This window comes from Aspergillus karnatakaensis (assembly GCF_047715665.1).
Source record: "Aspergillus karnatakaensis strain CBS 102800 unplaced genomic scaffold BJY04scaffold_39, whole genome shotgun sequence".
NCBI classification, from domain to species: domain Eukaryota; kingdom Fungi; phylum Ascomycota; class Eurotiomycetes; order Eurotiales; family Aspergillaceae; genus Aspergillus; species Aspergillus karnatakaensis.
The window spans coordinates 132,365-145,301 of record NW_027395751.1 but is presented as its reverse complement, the minus strand read 5'-3'; the positions used below and the strand labels follow the sequence as shown (position 1 = coordinate 145,301).

General features: G+C 51.1%; 6 protein-coding genes and 1 non-coding gene across 7 annotated transcripts; 3 read left to right on the top strand and 4 right to left on the bottom strand.

The window, feature by feature from the left end:
- Positions 1-252: 252 nt before the first annotated feature.
- BJY04DRAFT_220357 (uncharacterized protein) lies at positions 253-2,253 on the top strand (the record flags this gene model as incomplete). Its single annotated transcript, XM_073716844.1, has 2 exons — positions 253-297; positions 355-2,253. The coding sequence occupies 2 exons, from the start codon at positions 253-255 to the stop codon at positions 2,251-2,253; spliced, it is 1,944 nt and encodes a 647-aa protein (XP_073569054.1).
- A 52-nt stretch (positions 2,254-2,305) lies between these two features.
- Positions 2,306-3,753, bottom strand: BJY04DRAFT_220356 (uncharacterized protein; the record flags this gene model as incomplete). The annotated part of the gene is made up of 3 exons (XM_073716843.1): positions 2,306-2,921; positions 2,980-3,671; positions 3,715-3,753. 3 exons carry the CDS (start codon positions 3,751-3,753, stop codon positions 2,306-2,308), a joined length of 1,347 nt encoding a protein of 448 aa, XP_073569053.1.
- A 694-nt stretch (positions 3,754-4,447) lies between these two features.
- On the top strand, positions 4,448-4,519 carry BJY04DRAFT_t112. The gene has a single exon. It is a non-coding gene; the product is annotated as a tRNA-Ala (tRNA).
- Positions 4,520-4,821: 302 nt separating this feature from the next.
- Positions 4,822-5,854, bottom strand: BJY04DRAFT_220355 (peroxidase family protein; the record flags this gene model as incomplete). Its single annotated transcript, XM_073716842.1, has 5 exons — positions 4,822-4,997; positions 5,052-5,323; positions 5,380-5,427; positions 5,477-5,669; positions 5,725-5,854. The coding sequence occupies 5 exons, from the start codon at positions 5,852-5,854 to the stop codon at positions 4,822-4,824; spliced, it is 819 nt and encodes a 272-aa protein (XP_073569052.1).
- A 560-nt stretch (positions 5,855-6,414) lies between these two features.
- On the bottom strand, positions 6,415-7,796 carry BJY04DRAFT_220354 (glycoside hydrolase family 18 protein; the record flags this gene model as incomplete). Its single annotated transcript, XM_073716841.1, has 4 exons — positions 6,415-7,231; positions 7,286-7,313; positions 7,378-7,661; positions 7,714-7,796. The coding sequence occupies 4 exons, from the start codon at positions 7,794-7,796 to the stop codon at positions 6,415-6,417; spliced, it is 1,212 nt and encodes a 403-aa protein (XP_073569051.1).
- Positions 7,797-8,262: 466 nt separating this feature from the next.
- Positions 8,263-9,482, bottom strand: BJY04DRAFT_194103 (uncharacterized protein). The gene is made up of 4 exons (XM_073712014.1): positions 9,320-9,482; positions 9,048-9,268; positions 8,643-8,989; positions 8,263-8,580 (listed from the first exon to the last, which is right to left on the bottom strand). The coding sequence occupies exons 1-4, from the start codon at positions 9,419-9,421 to the stop codon at positions 8,324-8,326; spliced, it is 927 nt and encodes a 308-aa protein (XP_073569050.1). The 5' UTR covers positions 9,422-9,482; the 3' UTR covers positions 8,263-8,323.
- Positions 9,483-10,579: 1,097 nt separating this feature from the next.
- On the top strand, positions 10,580-12,504 carry BJY04DRAFT_194099 (putative peroxisomal dehydratase). The gene is made up of 5 exons (XM_073712013.1): positions 10,580-10,860; positions 10,911-10,959; positions 11,011-11,328; positions 11,394-11,487; positions 11,542-12,504. The coding sequence occupies exons 1-5, from the start codon at positions 10,741-10,743 to the stop codon at positions 11,882-11,884; spliced, it is 924 nt and encodes a 307-aa protein (XP_073569049.1). The 5' UTR covers positions 10,580-10,740; the 3' UTR covers positions 11,885-12,504.
- The last annotated feature ends 433 nt before the right edge of the window (positions 12,505-12,937 follow it).

Here is a 12,937-nt window from a genome sequence, read left to right as displayed (position 1 = left end):
GAGGGAGTGCGCACTAGGAGCCTAGCGTAGAAAGGATACCTATTCTGTACCTATTACCTACCCGCCAACGATGGCTTAAAAGCCTCGGTTGCTCTAGGTACTAATTTCCGAAGCTACCTTGGCATAGGGCCGTGATTGATTAGGTTGTGAAGCCATCCCACCTCCAACCTTGGAAGTTGGACATCCCTTGTTTCTTCCTGGCTGGCAAGGTCTGTGTCAACATTTTGATGTACAAGCGCCAGCTCTATAGCCATGGACCGTCTTCCGCTTGAAATATTTCAACTGATTTGTGCACTGGTACTGATCCTCTGAAGCCTGACGTTGTTTTGTTTTTTGCTAAGCATACCTCGTTAGATACAAGATCATGACGCCAATGATCTCTACGCGCTGCGTCTCGTCAACCACCAGTGGCTTCAGGTGTCAACGCCACTGCTGTTCGAGAGTCTGAACATCATTCTTCGAAATGGAGACTATGTCCTCGAGACCCTACCGGGGTTGAACGAGTTTGACAAATCAGGGCTTGGGCGTCAGTACCTTGAACACGCCCGAAAGCTCAATATTATCACTGTCCGTGATGTGGACAGTTTTGGGAAGGTCAACCACAATCTCTACAAATACCTCAAGGAGATGCAAGCAAACCTCTTTTCTCACATCCCTCCTGTTGCAGCGTCGTCCTTTCTTGAGCATTTCTGCCTTGCAGGTATACATCCAGGCAGTACGCACCAACCATGGCAGTGGGTGTTTGATGCATACTGGAAAAGTGACTGGCAGCCATTGGTGACTCTAATTTCCCGTCTCCAACGCCTCACTCATTTGAACTACGGTCTGCCCAATAGATTTCCAAAGGAAATGTCCGACGCAATTGCGACATACCATCCAAATTGCTTTCTGAATATCTGGAGCGGGGTCACGCCGCTGATTGAACCTCGACCGGCAATGCGAACATTCTTCCACTCAAATCCTGTTCTCGATCCCCTTTCTCGCCCTGACGATCACTCTCTATCCCATCTACACGCCTATATAGCGATGTGCCCCGAAGTTAGCAACAAAGCCACTCCACGCCAGTTTACACACATGACCGAGCATCTTTTGCAACTTGCCGCATGTCGCAGTCTCAAGCACCTTGAGGTCCGGTTAGACGGCCGCTGGGGCGATTATGACCAGGTGAATCAAGCCAAAGAGAAATGGACCAGATTCAACGCGTCCATGATGCCCTCTCAGGCGATCAAATGTACCCTCCATTCCCTGCATGTTACCGGCAATGCCACTCAAGAAGACGTTCTACTGTCATTGGCAAATGTTTTCGACTTCTCCGGAATCCAGTCCCTCGATCTGCAGATATGGGCAAATCCTGCCCTGCTGCAGGACATGGCGCCCCGTTTCTCAAATTTACAGCGACTCTTTATACGCCTCGATACAAAGTTGAATAAAGACCCGAATTTACTTGCCGACCACGAAGGAGTCATAGATGCTGTCATGGCCTTCAAACCGCTCCAGTACCTCTGTCTCTGTGGTGTGCGAAGTTCGGCAAGCCTGCATCTCATCCTATCCCACCACGGTCCAACTCTCAGGGGTCTCTCTCTCGCGCCTACAAGAGCAGGTCGTAGCGGGCCAGGAGCTGATTGGCACTACAAATACCCCGATCTGATGCCTGCGGATATTATGCGAATGTCAGAGTCTGCTCCTAACATTCGCGAACTCCGCATTCCATTGAAACGCACAAAAGGCAATTCAGTCGAATGTGCGAAATATCGAGCTCTCGGCTCATTCGCGAACCTCCGCTGTCTCCTTCTAGATCTACACTATGACCACCGCTCACCACCCGCCGACCCTAATTGGCACCCTTCTGACGCCGAACTAAGGGAAGTCCTAGTGAATGCCGCCATGGACGAAGCTCTAGCTCGTTCGATCTGGACTATTATCGCTTCCAACCAAGCGAGTAAATATCTCCGCAATCTAACCTGCCGTCCATTTGGCTCCGAGTCTCTCGAGATGCCCGAAGCATTCCTTGTTATGTCTCTAGGAAGGACTTACCTTATCAAACGCCCGGTCTTTGACGCTTTCGAGCCCCTCGAGATCAAGCGTGTGGCAGATGGGGGCCATGAGCTTGCTGTGGAGCACCGGTTTGTGCATGCTTGGGGAGGGAGGGGGCTCACGAAGCATATAAAGGCGGTCTTCGATGAGGTTTGGCCTGGAAAGGGGAAGTGGCAGACTAGGTGGAGGAGTTTTCCGTTACAAGGGGTGGAAGAATAGGCTAGTTATACTCTAACAAAGAATGGCTAATGCTATTTAATGTTGCTACTATCTATCTAAGCCCTCTATGAGTTGATATTTCCCTCTCCCAGCAGACCCTCACCCAGTACCACGCGAGAACGACCCAATACCACACCGCACTAAGCCTGTAATCCCGAATCGACCCTGGTCTGATGAAAGCCTCTCCAAACCATATTCCGCGGCAGTAGTGTAGGTACGCCGTCATATTCACTCTATCTTCCCATTCCTTCAGCGTGATCTTCCCAGTAACAAGTTCTTCCGTCCACCCTGCCTCCAGAGCAGACATACTAGTGGTATACCCAATGTGCGGACGAAGAAGCGTATGTGCATCGCCGACCAACAGAACACGTCCGTCTAGAAACGAGGCGCGTGGCGAGGTATAGTCTGTTATCAAGTGCAGGAAAGGTGAGGTGATCTTCGACATGATCTCGAAATGATGCCGAGGGAGAAGGGAAGCGCCCAAGGCGACTTGCGCATCCCAGATATCCGGATCCATAAGGCCTTGTGGGATTGTCGTGCGGTGAGCATGGCCGTGTGTATCTGTCATAATGCGCGAAAGAGAAGATATGGGGATCGGGTTGTACCAGATGAAGTTGATATTCCGGGTCCCTGGTTCGAGGGAGCCGGTTGGGCCGGGGACGGTATATCTAAATTTAAGTATGTTAGGACTTCTGAAGACTCAGGTAGCCAGAATGGCAGGCATACACAGTTACCTGCCCGTATTTTCTGCTCGAAGCTGCATGTGTCCTATCTTCTTTGAAGGCTTCCCTTGCTTCTTCGCTCACAGCGCTCTCTGGGACAACACCGCGCCATGCAACATATCCAGCGTATCTTCGCGACACAGTCTCTCCGAGGAATATCTTCCGAACAATCGAACTCGCCCCGTCAGCACCCAGTACCAGATCTGCTGATAGAGTCCGTGTAGTCCCAAGAGCAACATCTTCCACAACCACAGCCACCTTCCCTTTCTCACCACTATCTTCTCTAACATCAACAACCCGCTGCCCAGACTCATAGACCGCCCTCGCCTTCGCCGTCTCAACGCCCTCCCCATCTAAGCACACAACCGCCGGTGGGTCCGGAATGTACCCACCCCCCACACTATCAAAGTTTGCCCGTAATCGAAAATACAACGCGCCCCAAGACGTCATGATTCGATTACCTCTCGGGACAGGATGTAAGCCTCCGCTTGACTTGATTGGTGGAACGACAGTGCCGAGCGGGATATGTGCGGCGTTATCATAGAGGTTTAGGAAAGCAATTGCGACGGGGCTAGGGACGATGCCGGCAAGGTGGGAGGTTGGAGACGTGCTGAGTGATTGTTCGAGGATGCGAATGGAGTGGCCGAGTCGGTGGAGGGTTATGCCGTGCATGATGGCTGTTATTGAGCCGCCGACCTGGGGGGTTAGTTTGTGTGGTTGATTGTCGCGGTGGACGTACTATGATTATGTCGAGGGGTTTATTAGGTGGGTAGGGCATCGTGAAGATGAGAGAAAGCTGGTAAGGAGGGATTATTATGGTAAGAACAGGAGGGGTTGCCGAAGCTCTTATGCGCCGAATGCCGTGCCCCTCCTAGGTGGTACAACAGTTAGTCGATACCTAGGTAAGCTGACGACAGCTGCGCTGACAGTCCAGTGGGAGGGAGCAAGAAGGCCTGGTGGATAGTGTGACTATAATTGTCAAATGGCCAGTTCTCTAACCCCATTTTCCTATCACTTTGCTCAGTTGTTGAACCATCTCAACCCTAGCAGTGATTGCGAGTAGGGAGACGAGCGCCATGTATTCTCTGCATATTGTAGTCGACCAAGGAACTTTAATGAACGAGATTTCTAATGTGCGGGCTCAGAAGTGTTTCCCAGCTTTTACCCCATCTACTCTGTTGAGCTTGACGCACGTCTTATGTAGACGCTCTTACCCTGTGATTATATATATCCCGACCACCGTACTTCGAGTATGCAAAACAAGGCGCGCATCTATCGGGGTGATGTGCTCGAGCAAATGGCTTTGTAATCTTACAGTATTAGTGTAGTAGAGTACTATCACAGGACAAATATCGTGATACTCGACTAATAGATGACAATACTTCATCGTGGCATGGGACGAGAGGAGGTGAGCAAGAAATGTGTAGTAAAGGGTTATAATGTCAACAGTGAAAGGCTATCACATGACAAATGGGGCTGTGGTTTAGTGGTATAATGTTCCCTTAGCATGGGAGAGGTCCTGGGTTCGATTCCCAGCTGCTCCATTCTTTTTTGTTTTTCTTTTGCTTCTCGAGCTTCCTGCAGCAATATTGTTGTGCGCGGACTCAACTGTACTCCGTACCTCTCGCTTACTGCTGTTATAGTAGCTTGGATCTACATATGCTGCGGGCCATTATTCCTGGCCCATTTTATGACTTGCAAACACGTCTTTTTCGAACTACACCCCCACAACAGCACGTCAAGCTTCAACCTCAATGCCATATCTAATTCAGAATCGAATACATGAAATATTACAAAGATCGTATCCCGCTAATCCGGCATCAGGTGAAGATGAAGCAAAATCCGCTTAAAACCACGCATGAGGGCTAGCCCTCTTATCTTTCTGCGAGCCCGTCGTAGGCTTCTGACCCGTAAGAAGGCTCGCAGCCTCAGCAATCATGCCTCCAACCTTTGCAGCTTCCTCGGGGCCAATGGCATCAGCACTGCGTGTCCAGCCAGTTTCCGTGGGGAGGCGCTCGTTGACTACAAACCTATTAGCATTGTTCGATAAGACCAGGCCTAGAAAAAGGAACAGACCAATAAAATTCTCAATAACGTCCCGATCAATAGTCCCCTTCTCAATATCACCAAACACCAGAATTGGTCCGCCGATCTCACTCAGCGACGCCGTGTCCACGGACTCGGGGTAGGTGTATTCCGGGTTGAAGGCCTTAGAGTCCAGCTGACGCGCAATCTTGCTGTTTGCGAGCATGGTCGTCGTGACGGTTGACCCGGTCCAGTATTTCTTGGTTTGGGCGAAGGCGGAGGGGGAGAAGCGGACGGCGTTGCCGAAGTAGGCGTCGCCGCGGCTGTATCAATGTCAGTGACTGGAATACCGGGTTAGAAAGCGTGATCGTGAACGTACGTCAGACTGGCATCGTGCTCGACGACGTTGTGCTGGCTGAGGTCCTCGCTATATTCTATTAGTACAGTTTATTGCGACAAGGGTGGGTGGGTCGTACAGCGAGAAGGTCTCGGCGTTGGGGTCTGGGTTTGCGGAGAGAGCCTGTCCGGCCATGGCCTCGGCGAGTGTGCCGTTGAGGTTCAGGGCGTTGGTGAGGGCGCTGATCATGTCATCGTGGGTGATGTCTCGGCCGTTGCGGGGGATGTAGTTGTGGTTTGCGAGGGTGTTAAGGAGCGGGCATGGGCCTCGGGCTGTTGTTTCTGTGTTAGAAGTGCACAATACCTGAACGGACAAGTGAAGACCTACTGTCTTCGAGTCCAGCGGGCCTCCAGGCGTGGGGATCCTTGGAGTTGTGAGCGTGGCCGAGGCCGATGTTGAGATGGATGCTGGCGGAGGCAACGGCAGCGAGGCCAAGGACTGTGAATGAGAGCTTCATGGTGACGTCTAACAAATCCGAGATATTAAAGAGAGTAGTGGATTTACTTTCCAAAGATCGTGGTCTATTGAGGCGAGACCCAGAGTCTTATATAGAGCTGTCTCCGGACAATTTACCCATTGTCTCCTCTTCCCTGCCATAATCCATTGTACCCAGGGAAGCGGGACACCAATCGCACAAGCACAATTAGAGATTGCTCCTCCTGAGCCCTGAGCCACCCCGCCGGCCGTGTTTTCACGGACACGGCTAAGGCATGCTAAGTGTGCACTAAGGCAGACTAAGTTGGGACTATTGAGGAATTAGAAATCAGGGAGCGTGCCAAGTGGCTGTCGATCGTGGGCTCTTGCTGGGTGATCGAGCGCTTAGCCTCAAGGGGATGATCGACAGGGGGGCGGGATCAGGTATTTGGAAGCACAAATGCCCTCGAGTCAGCCATTCAAATTTCTTCTCTCACGCAATGGGCTGTGCGTCCGCTAATTATGCACGTTTTGTACTTTTGGTCTGGCCATTGGGCTTGAGACGTCATCTCCCAACGTCCGTGATGAAGCTGGAGACAGCAATTACAGTTCTCCCTTGCTCCACACTCTCGTGCCTGAACGATCAGTCAATCTACCACCGTCACCGCCATCTTGCTCTCGCAACAGCGAGCTTCCATACGCTGCCGTCAATGCCTGAAGCCGATCGAAATCAGGCGCATCCTCACCCAACCCCCACGCAAAAACCCCTCCCAGACTCATCTCCTCAACAATAACCGGAATCTTCCTTCCCAACACCTCTGCGGTATCAAACGTCCAGAACAGATTCTCCTCGCCATCCCAATAATAGTACCCACCGCCGTCAGCATCGTACTCTCCAAGAGTCAGAGCACGGCCGAACGACTCCGCAACCTCCGGCGGCACAGGATCGTGCCAGGAAAAGCCCCCCGCTTGGCCGAGATCTGCACCCGTGGTGGGATCTTCCATTACCACTGTCTTGCATCCGATTGGTTGCGAGGAGCAGTCTGCGTTGGGATCTGTCCGAAACCATTTCACATAGAAGGCGAACCCGAGATTCGCTCTTTCGGGCGGAACTCCGTTAGACAGGTAAGCACTGACGGCCTCGAGGGACAACTGCACGCCGGTATGGTGCTTCGTCACGTTGTCGCGCCGATTCATGAGGTCGTATGTCATGATATTGAGAAAGTCCAGCGACTCGCTAATACCCGGGAGCGTATCTCCCGTGAACGCAAGCATATCCCGCCGCAACCCCGGCACAGCAGCAGAGATCAACCTGTCCGGACCTATCGCCGCCCGAATCTCAGCTAGGAGTTTCGGATACGCCTCGATTTCCCATGCTTTCTCGGAGTTAGGAACCTGCTTGTAGTCCTCTCCGTTTCCCCTGTGCATGTGAGTTCCTGATCATGACAAAATGGTCTAGCTGATTGGTACGTACCCTGGATACTCCCAATCTATGTCGACACCTTTCATAAATCAATATCAAATCAGCACATCCACTCCGTGTTTCAGGGGAGAGGTACTTCGTACCATCAGCACCGGTATAGTCGATCATAGCTTGCACATTCCGCGCGAACAACTTCCTGCTCTCGTCCGTCTGCGCCGCAATCGAGAACCCCGCCGTGTCCCCCCAGCCGCCAATTGCGACCATAATTGCCGTCTCCGGGGCGAACCTGGATCTTACTTCGTCGATCGTCGTGAATAGAGGCCAGTCGGTTGGGTTCTGGCGATTAAACGCGTCAGACCGCATGAATGCTAGCGCGACGTGGGTTACATCTTCGACAAGGGCCAGCTCGGGGACGACATTGTGTTGGCTGGATGGTTAGCTGTTGGTATATGTTATGATTGAAGGAACTCCGGACTGACCCTGTAAGGTACATGATGCATCTCTGCGCGTAGGCCGTCCGGAGTAGCAGCAGACATAGCGCTAACGTGTGGAGAAGCGCCATTGTAGGCAAGAGGTATTTGTTGATATTCCAGTTTTCGTAGTGGATCTCCCTTGAGAGGCTGCAATGTGTACAGAAAGCCTGTCCGCCTACTAATCAATGCGAGACAAAAGAGTGAAATTGTAAGCTGTCAATCTTGAAGCTTTTACAAGCCGAACATCAACCCTGTATATGAGGTTGGATGAAGTTGCAATTTGGGCGAGGAGAAGACCATGTGACCATCTTGATACACAATTAGTCACCTGTGCAACGGTTAGTCGGCCAATCAACGATTAGATTGTAAAAAGCACGGACATCTTCGTAGATCTGTACTCCGTAGTGGAAGAGCTCATCGGTATGCAGAATGTAGACCCTGGAAGCAAGCTCTTGAGAATATTGAACTGACAAAGGCTTTGAAAATGAAGAGCTAGCCAGCCTAGTCCGTAGCGATTTCATACATCTGCATACTAAGATCGAGAGAACAGCCAATGGATTCGATATGTGATTGTACATATATACATATATACTTTCCTGGAGCCCGGACAGCGCGATCATTTCACATCTTTCCAATACTGATCTAACATGTCTCTAACCGTGAGAGGCTTGATATCAGGAAATTTCTCATTGAGACTCCCCTCTCTTGCAATCCGAGTGGTCCCATCAGCTGTGAAGCGTTCAAAGATCGACGTAAACCATTGGAACGCTTTCTTGGGAAAAGTATCATACAGCGCCCTCTGCGCTGGTAGCTCTGTAATCTCGAACCGGTTCAGTTTCTCAATATCGTCATAGTGTACTTCGAACTTGGCGCCTGCACTTTGTCAGCCTACGTTCAGCCCATCGGGTGAACGCCCGGGCGAATGCCACAATTACCTCTTGCCTCCTCAGCCAAAGCCACAAACTCATTCCAGCTAATCTCATCTCCCACTACCCGACTCTCCTCCTCCCACTTTTCCAGATCTAGAGAAGCAACAACGAACTTTGCGAGGTCAAGCGAGTACGTCAACGTCACCAACGTGTTTCCATCGCCAGGTATACCAGCGACTTTATTCTCGATATCAATCACGAAGGGATTGGGCCGTAGGTATGTTTTAAGCGAAGACGGACCGAAGTAATCGAGGAAAAGCCCATTTTGAAAGATTGTCCACTCGAGACCTGAGTTGCGTAGTTCTTTGATGGCGCCAACATAGTCCTTCAGCTGATGGAGGAGTTCGATGGCTCTAAAAAATGTTAACAACTCTAATAGACTTGCATTCACTCTTGTTGGGTGAGACTGACTCTTCAGGATAAGGAATCGCAAATCCACTAGGTACGAAGCGTTTCGTAACTTTCGACCCCGTGGCGGCTTTGATAAGATTGAGCTGGGAAATAGCGAGCGAGGTATCAGTTATGCCGAAGGTTGAGATGACAGTGTGGATGTTGTTTGTTTCGAGGGTTGACACCAGGCTGTCAATGTCATTGTAGTCAACGACGATGGTATTTGCGTCCGAGGAAGACGGCTACAACAGTTAATTTCGCTATTTGCATCCATCTCGATCAAGTCCACGCACCTTTCGAGAAAGAACAAAAGCGTGGTGCTTGGAGCCCTGCAGGGCCTCTACAATAGCCCGCCCGACACCACCAGTACCACCCGCGACAGCGACGTTGACCATTTCAATGAGAGATGACTGTTGTATTGGATGAGAGAGTTTCTATCCGCTGCAGCTCCTGGCGGGACCTTTGAGCCTATTTATCTTCCGACCTAACCCTATTGTCCACAGCCCGAACTCGATCATACTAGTAACAACGGCAACAAAGACCTCGATGCCCCGCATCACAGCCTCAAGAATGATGAAGCAAGACAAGATCCCAAGGCTCCATTTTCAAGGTCGCAGACATCCTCATTCGTCCTGTTAAGTCCGGAACCTCTGCAATGGTCAGCAATTAGCTCGTGGAAAGGCGTTGGTCCTCCACTGCGGAGTCCGAAATTCCGAAATTCCGAGATACACCTGCACGCCATAATCAACGAACCTCTTGATTTAAGTATTCAAGCAAGTAGTTCATCGTTCCATTCGTAACATCATGCCTTCGTCGTCCTATAGCTCCGTACACAGAACTCGAACGACTCATCAAGCCACAGCCACATCTCTCTCCGATGCAACATGCGACACCTTCACACAACACATTCTCATCATAAAGATCCCTTCGTCTCGCCTAGATTCGCCCACCAGTCTGTTGGCAAGGAAGACCATCTTGCTAGACGCATCGCGTCACGTACTAGCTGCCGAGCGAGGTAAATTCAGGTCTCATTGATGCTGACGGTTCAGAGTCGAAGTATCCCAGAACTCCTTTTGAAAGCTACTCGAGATAATATCTTGGATATGCATCAATCAATGATTAACCTATACTTTCCCCGAGCGAGGTACAAGCTTTTTTTGTGTCGACGCGTTGTAGGTTGATTTGTCACGTGCAGTAACCTTTGCGCGTCTGGGTGTTGAGTCTGCTGCCAGCCTGCCAGTCATGGTAAAAGTCGGTGAAGATGGTCTCCAGATGGCAGAATGCATGGTAGCCGTTTCAGACGCATAAGGTTGTCGACCGAGTTATACGACAGGCTCAAGAACTACTGTTGGCCCGTTTGGGAGGGAGGTGCATTGTAGGTGCCCAGGTCGTGGTCGCGACGCGTCGCGTAACACCAGCGTCGGGCGAGAAGAATCGAGTCCCCGATGATGCTGTTCGCTTAGTATCGAGACACTAAACGAGCTGTCACCCGATGCAACCATCCTCGAATGAGGTCAACGAATGAGATGTGTTACTGGTGGAATTCAGAATCGAGTGGATGGAGTACACGACTCGGCAGCTCGGCCGGAGCAGCTCTCCCCACAGCCTCGGCTGATTCTCCCCCGCATATTAAAGCTCGCCCATCGCCTCCTTCTTCAATCATCCACCGCGAATCCACTCAACTCAACTGCTTTCCATAAAACCACATTGCAACATGTCAGGCCCAGGTGCTGGTCACGAATTCCCGGCCAAGGAGGTCTCCTGGCTCAAGCGCGACGTCCTCCTCTTCGCAAACAGCATCGGCGCCACGTCCAAGGAGCTACACTTTCTCTACGTAAGCCCCTCAAACAATCCCATACTCACCTCTATCTAACCAGCAGATAGGAACTCCATCCTAACTTCGCCGTCTTCCCTACATACCCCATCATCTTGCGTACGTCCCTACACCGCTACTTGCACGAACCCCAGATTAATAACAAAACAGCATTCAAACTCACCGACCAGGAGATAACCGACTTCTACGCCCGCTCAAAAGGCACTCCCATTCCCGGCGTTCCGAACTTCGACGCCCGCCGCGTCGTCGACGGCCAGCGCAAGATCACCGTCTTCAAGCAGCTCCCCACCACGAGCGCCGGCAAGAAGTTCGAACTCCGCAGTAAAGTGGTCGGCGTTTATGATAAGGGGAAGGCGTCGGTTGTCGAGACGGAGCAGTCGATTGTAGATGCAAACTCGGGAGAGGTTTATTCTACCGTACAGGGTAGTGCGTTCTATGTAGGACAGGGCGGTTGGGGTGGGCCCAAAGGTATGTTTGATTACATCTACATCTACAACTGCGGCGAGGGGAAAGGTAGTTAACTGTTCCTATAGGTCCTGCCTCCGTAAACTATCCCCCTCCCGAAGGTCGCAAGCCCGATGCCGTCAACGAGATCACAACCACCCCCGAGACAGCCCAGCTCTACCGGTACCTCCACCCCCTATCCCCCACTCTATATTATGATCTGACTAACAAATCCAGTTTAAATGGCGACTACAACCCCCTCCACGCAACGCCCGAACCCGGCCAGAAAATGGGCTTCGGCGGCGTCATCATCCACGGCCTCTACAGCTGGAACGCGACCGCACACACCATCCTCGAGGCCTTCGGCGGCAGCGACCCCGCGAACTTCAGAGAGTTCCAGGCGCGATTTGCATCGCCGGTGCGACCGGGCGATAAGCTTATTACGGAGTCGTGGCGGACGGGCGAGGTGGTTGATGGGTTTGAGGAGGTGAGGTTTGTGACGAAGAATCAGAAGGGGCAGGTTGTGCTTAGCAATGGGAGGGCGTTGATTAGGGGGCAGAAGAAGGGGGCGAAATTGTGATGGATGATCAACTTAGTACATAGTGAGTGGAATGGCAGATTTGAGCGTATCTCAGTATGGACTTTGAAGAGCACGCAGACTGGAGTCTTGCGGTGTGGGTCAAGCCGTAAACACATGGAGCATTCATCCGCAACCTTGGATTTCCGATTCTCAGTAAACAGAGTGGACCACCGGACGCAACTGCTATCTATACTGTGTAAAGCTCAGTTGAATGGGTCCACCTCTAAGCCCAATGTGGAATAAAGATGGCCTCATACAGAATGGCTCCTTTACATATGTCGTGTTGGCAGAATCTCGACCTTATGTATGGATAGGCACCTTCGAGGTCTCATTGTAACAGGGATTGCTAGATGAAAATTGATGCTAAGCGAAGTAGCGTTGGCGAAAGCCAAACGGCTCAGGGGATATATATTCCTTGTTGTTGATCTCGAGTCACCAACCCTGTGATAAGCCTGTCGTTTTGTTCAAGACATATGTGAATGATAAGTATCTATGATTCAAAGCTGTTATACAAGCTACCTTGTAATCCCACTCTGGTAATCGATAGTCCTGATCCTGCATGCGCAAGACAAAGCTTGTAGTCAGCCCCCGGCGCCACGACAGTCAAGCATTACGATAGTAAATCCTGATAGATAATCACGAGCCTATGACCTCAGAGTCAACAAAATGGCGCAGCTATCAGTCACGTCCAGGAAATACCTCAAGCAAGACTCTGCAGCCAAGAATAGATAGGGCTGGGCAGGGACCAGCCTGCTCCGTAGAATGGCGATTGCTCGGAGTACTGTCGGCGATGGAGATTTTGCCATTGTGCCTGCTTACATCAGAAATCAAGCATATCTTCTTAGGCTGACCAATGAGAAGTGAATCTACAAGTATATATAAAAAGAGCTGACTTATCAACAATACTAGTGCAGCCGTGCACGTCCCAGCAAAATCGTGTAGACCCGGCCAGCCATCTCGAAAGAGCAACTCCAACCAAAGCCAACACGCATCACAGACCACCGCCGCCGTTGAAAAAAACTTTTTAGCGCAGCTGCAGTGGGTCTACCCGTG

Bases quoted from the DNA above. Each gene is read 5' to 3' on its own strand.
- BJY04DRAFT_194103 (XM_073712014.1), bottom strand. From the start codon at position 9,421: ATGGTCAACGTCGCTGTCGCGGGTGGTACTGGTGGTGTCGGGCGGGCT. The intron at 9,269-9,319 runs GTGCGTGGACTT...TAACTGTTGTAG, and splicing joins CTTTTGTTCTTTCTCGAAAG to CCGTCTTCCTCGGACGCAAA. The intron at 8,581-8,642 runs GTAATTGTGGCA...GACAAAGTGCAG, and splicing joins TTTGGCTGAGGAGGCAAGAG to GCGCCAAGTTCGAAGTACAC.
- BJY04DRAFT_194099 (XM_073712013.1), top strand. From the start codon at position 10,741: ATGTCAGGCCCAGGTGCTGGTCACGAATTCCCGGCCAAGGAGGTCTCC. The intron at 10,861-10,910 runs GTAAGCCCCTCA...ACCAGCAGATAG, and splicing joins AGGAGCTACACTTTCTCTAC to GAACTCCATCCTAACTTCGC. The intron at 11,329-11,393 runs GTATGTTTGATT...CTGTTCCTATAG, and splicing joins CGGTTGGGGTGGGCCCAAAG to GTCCTGCCTCCGTAAACTAT.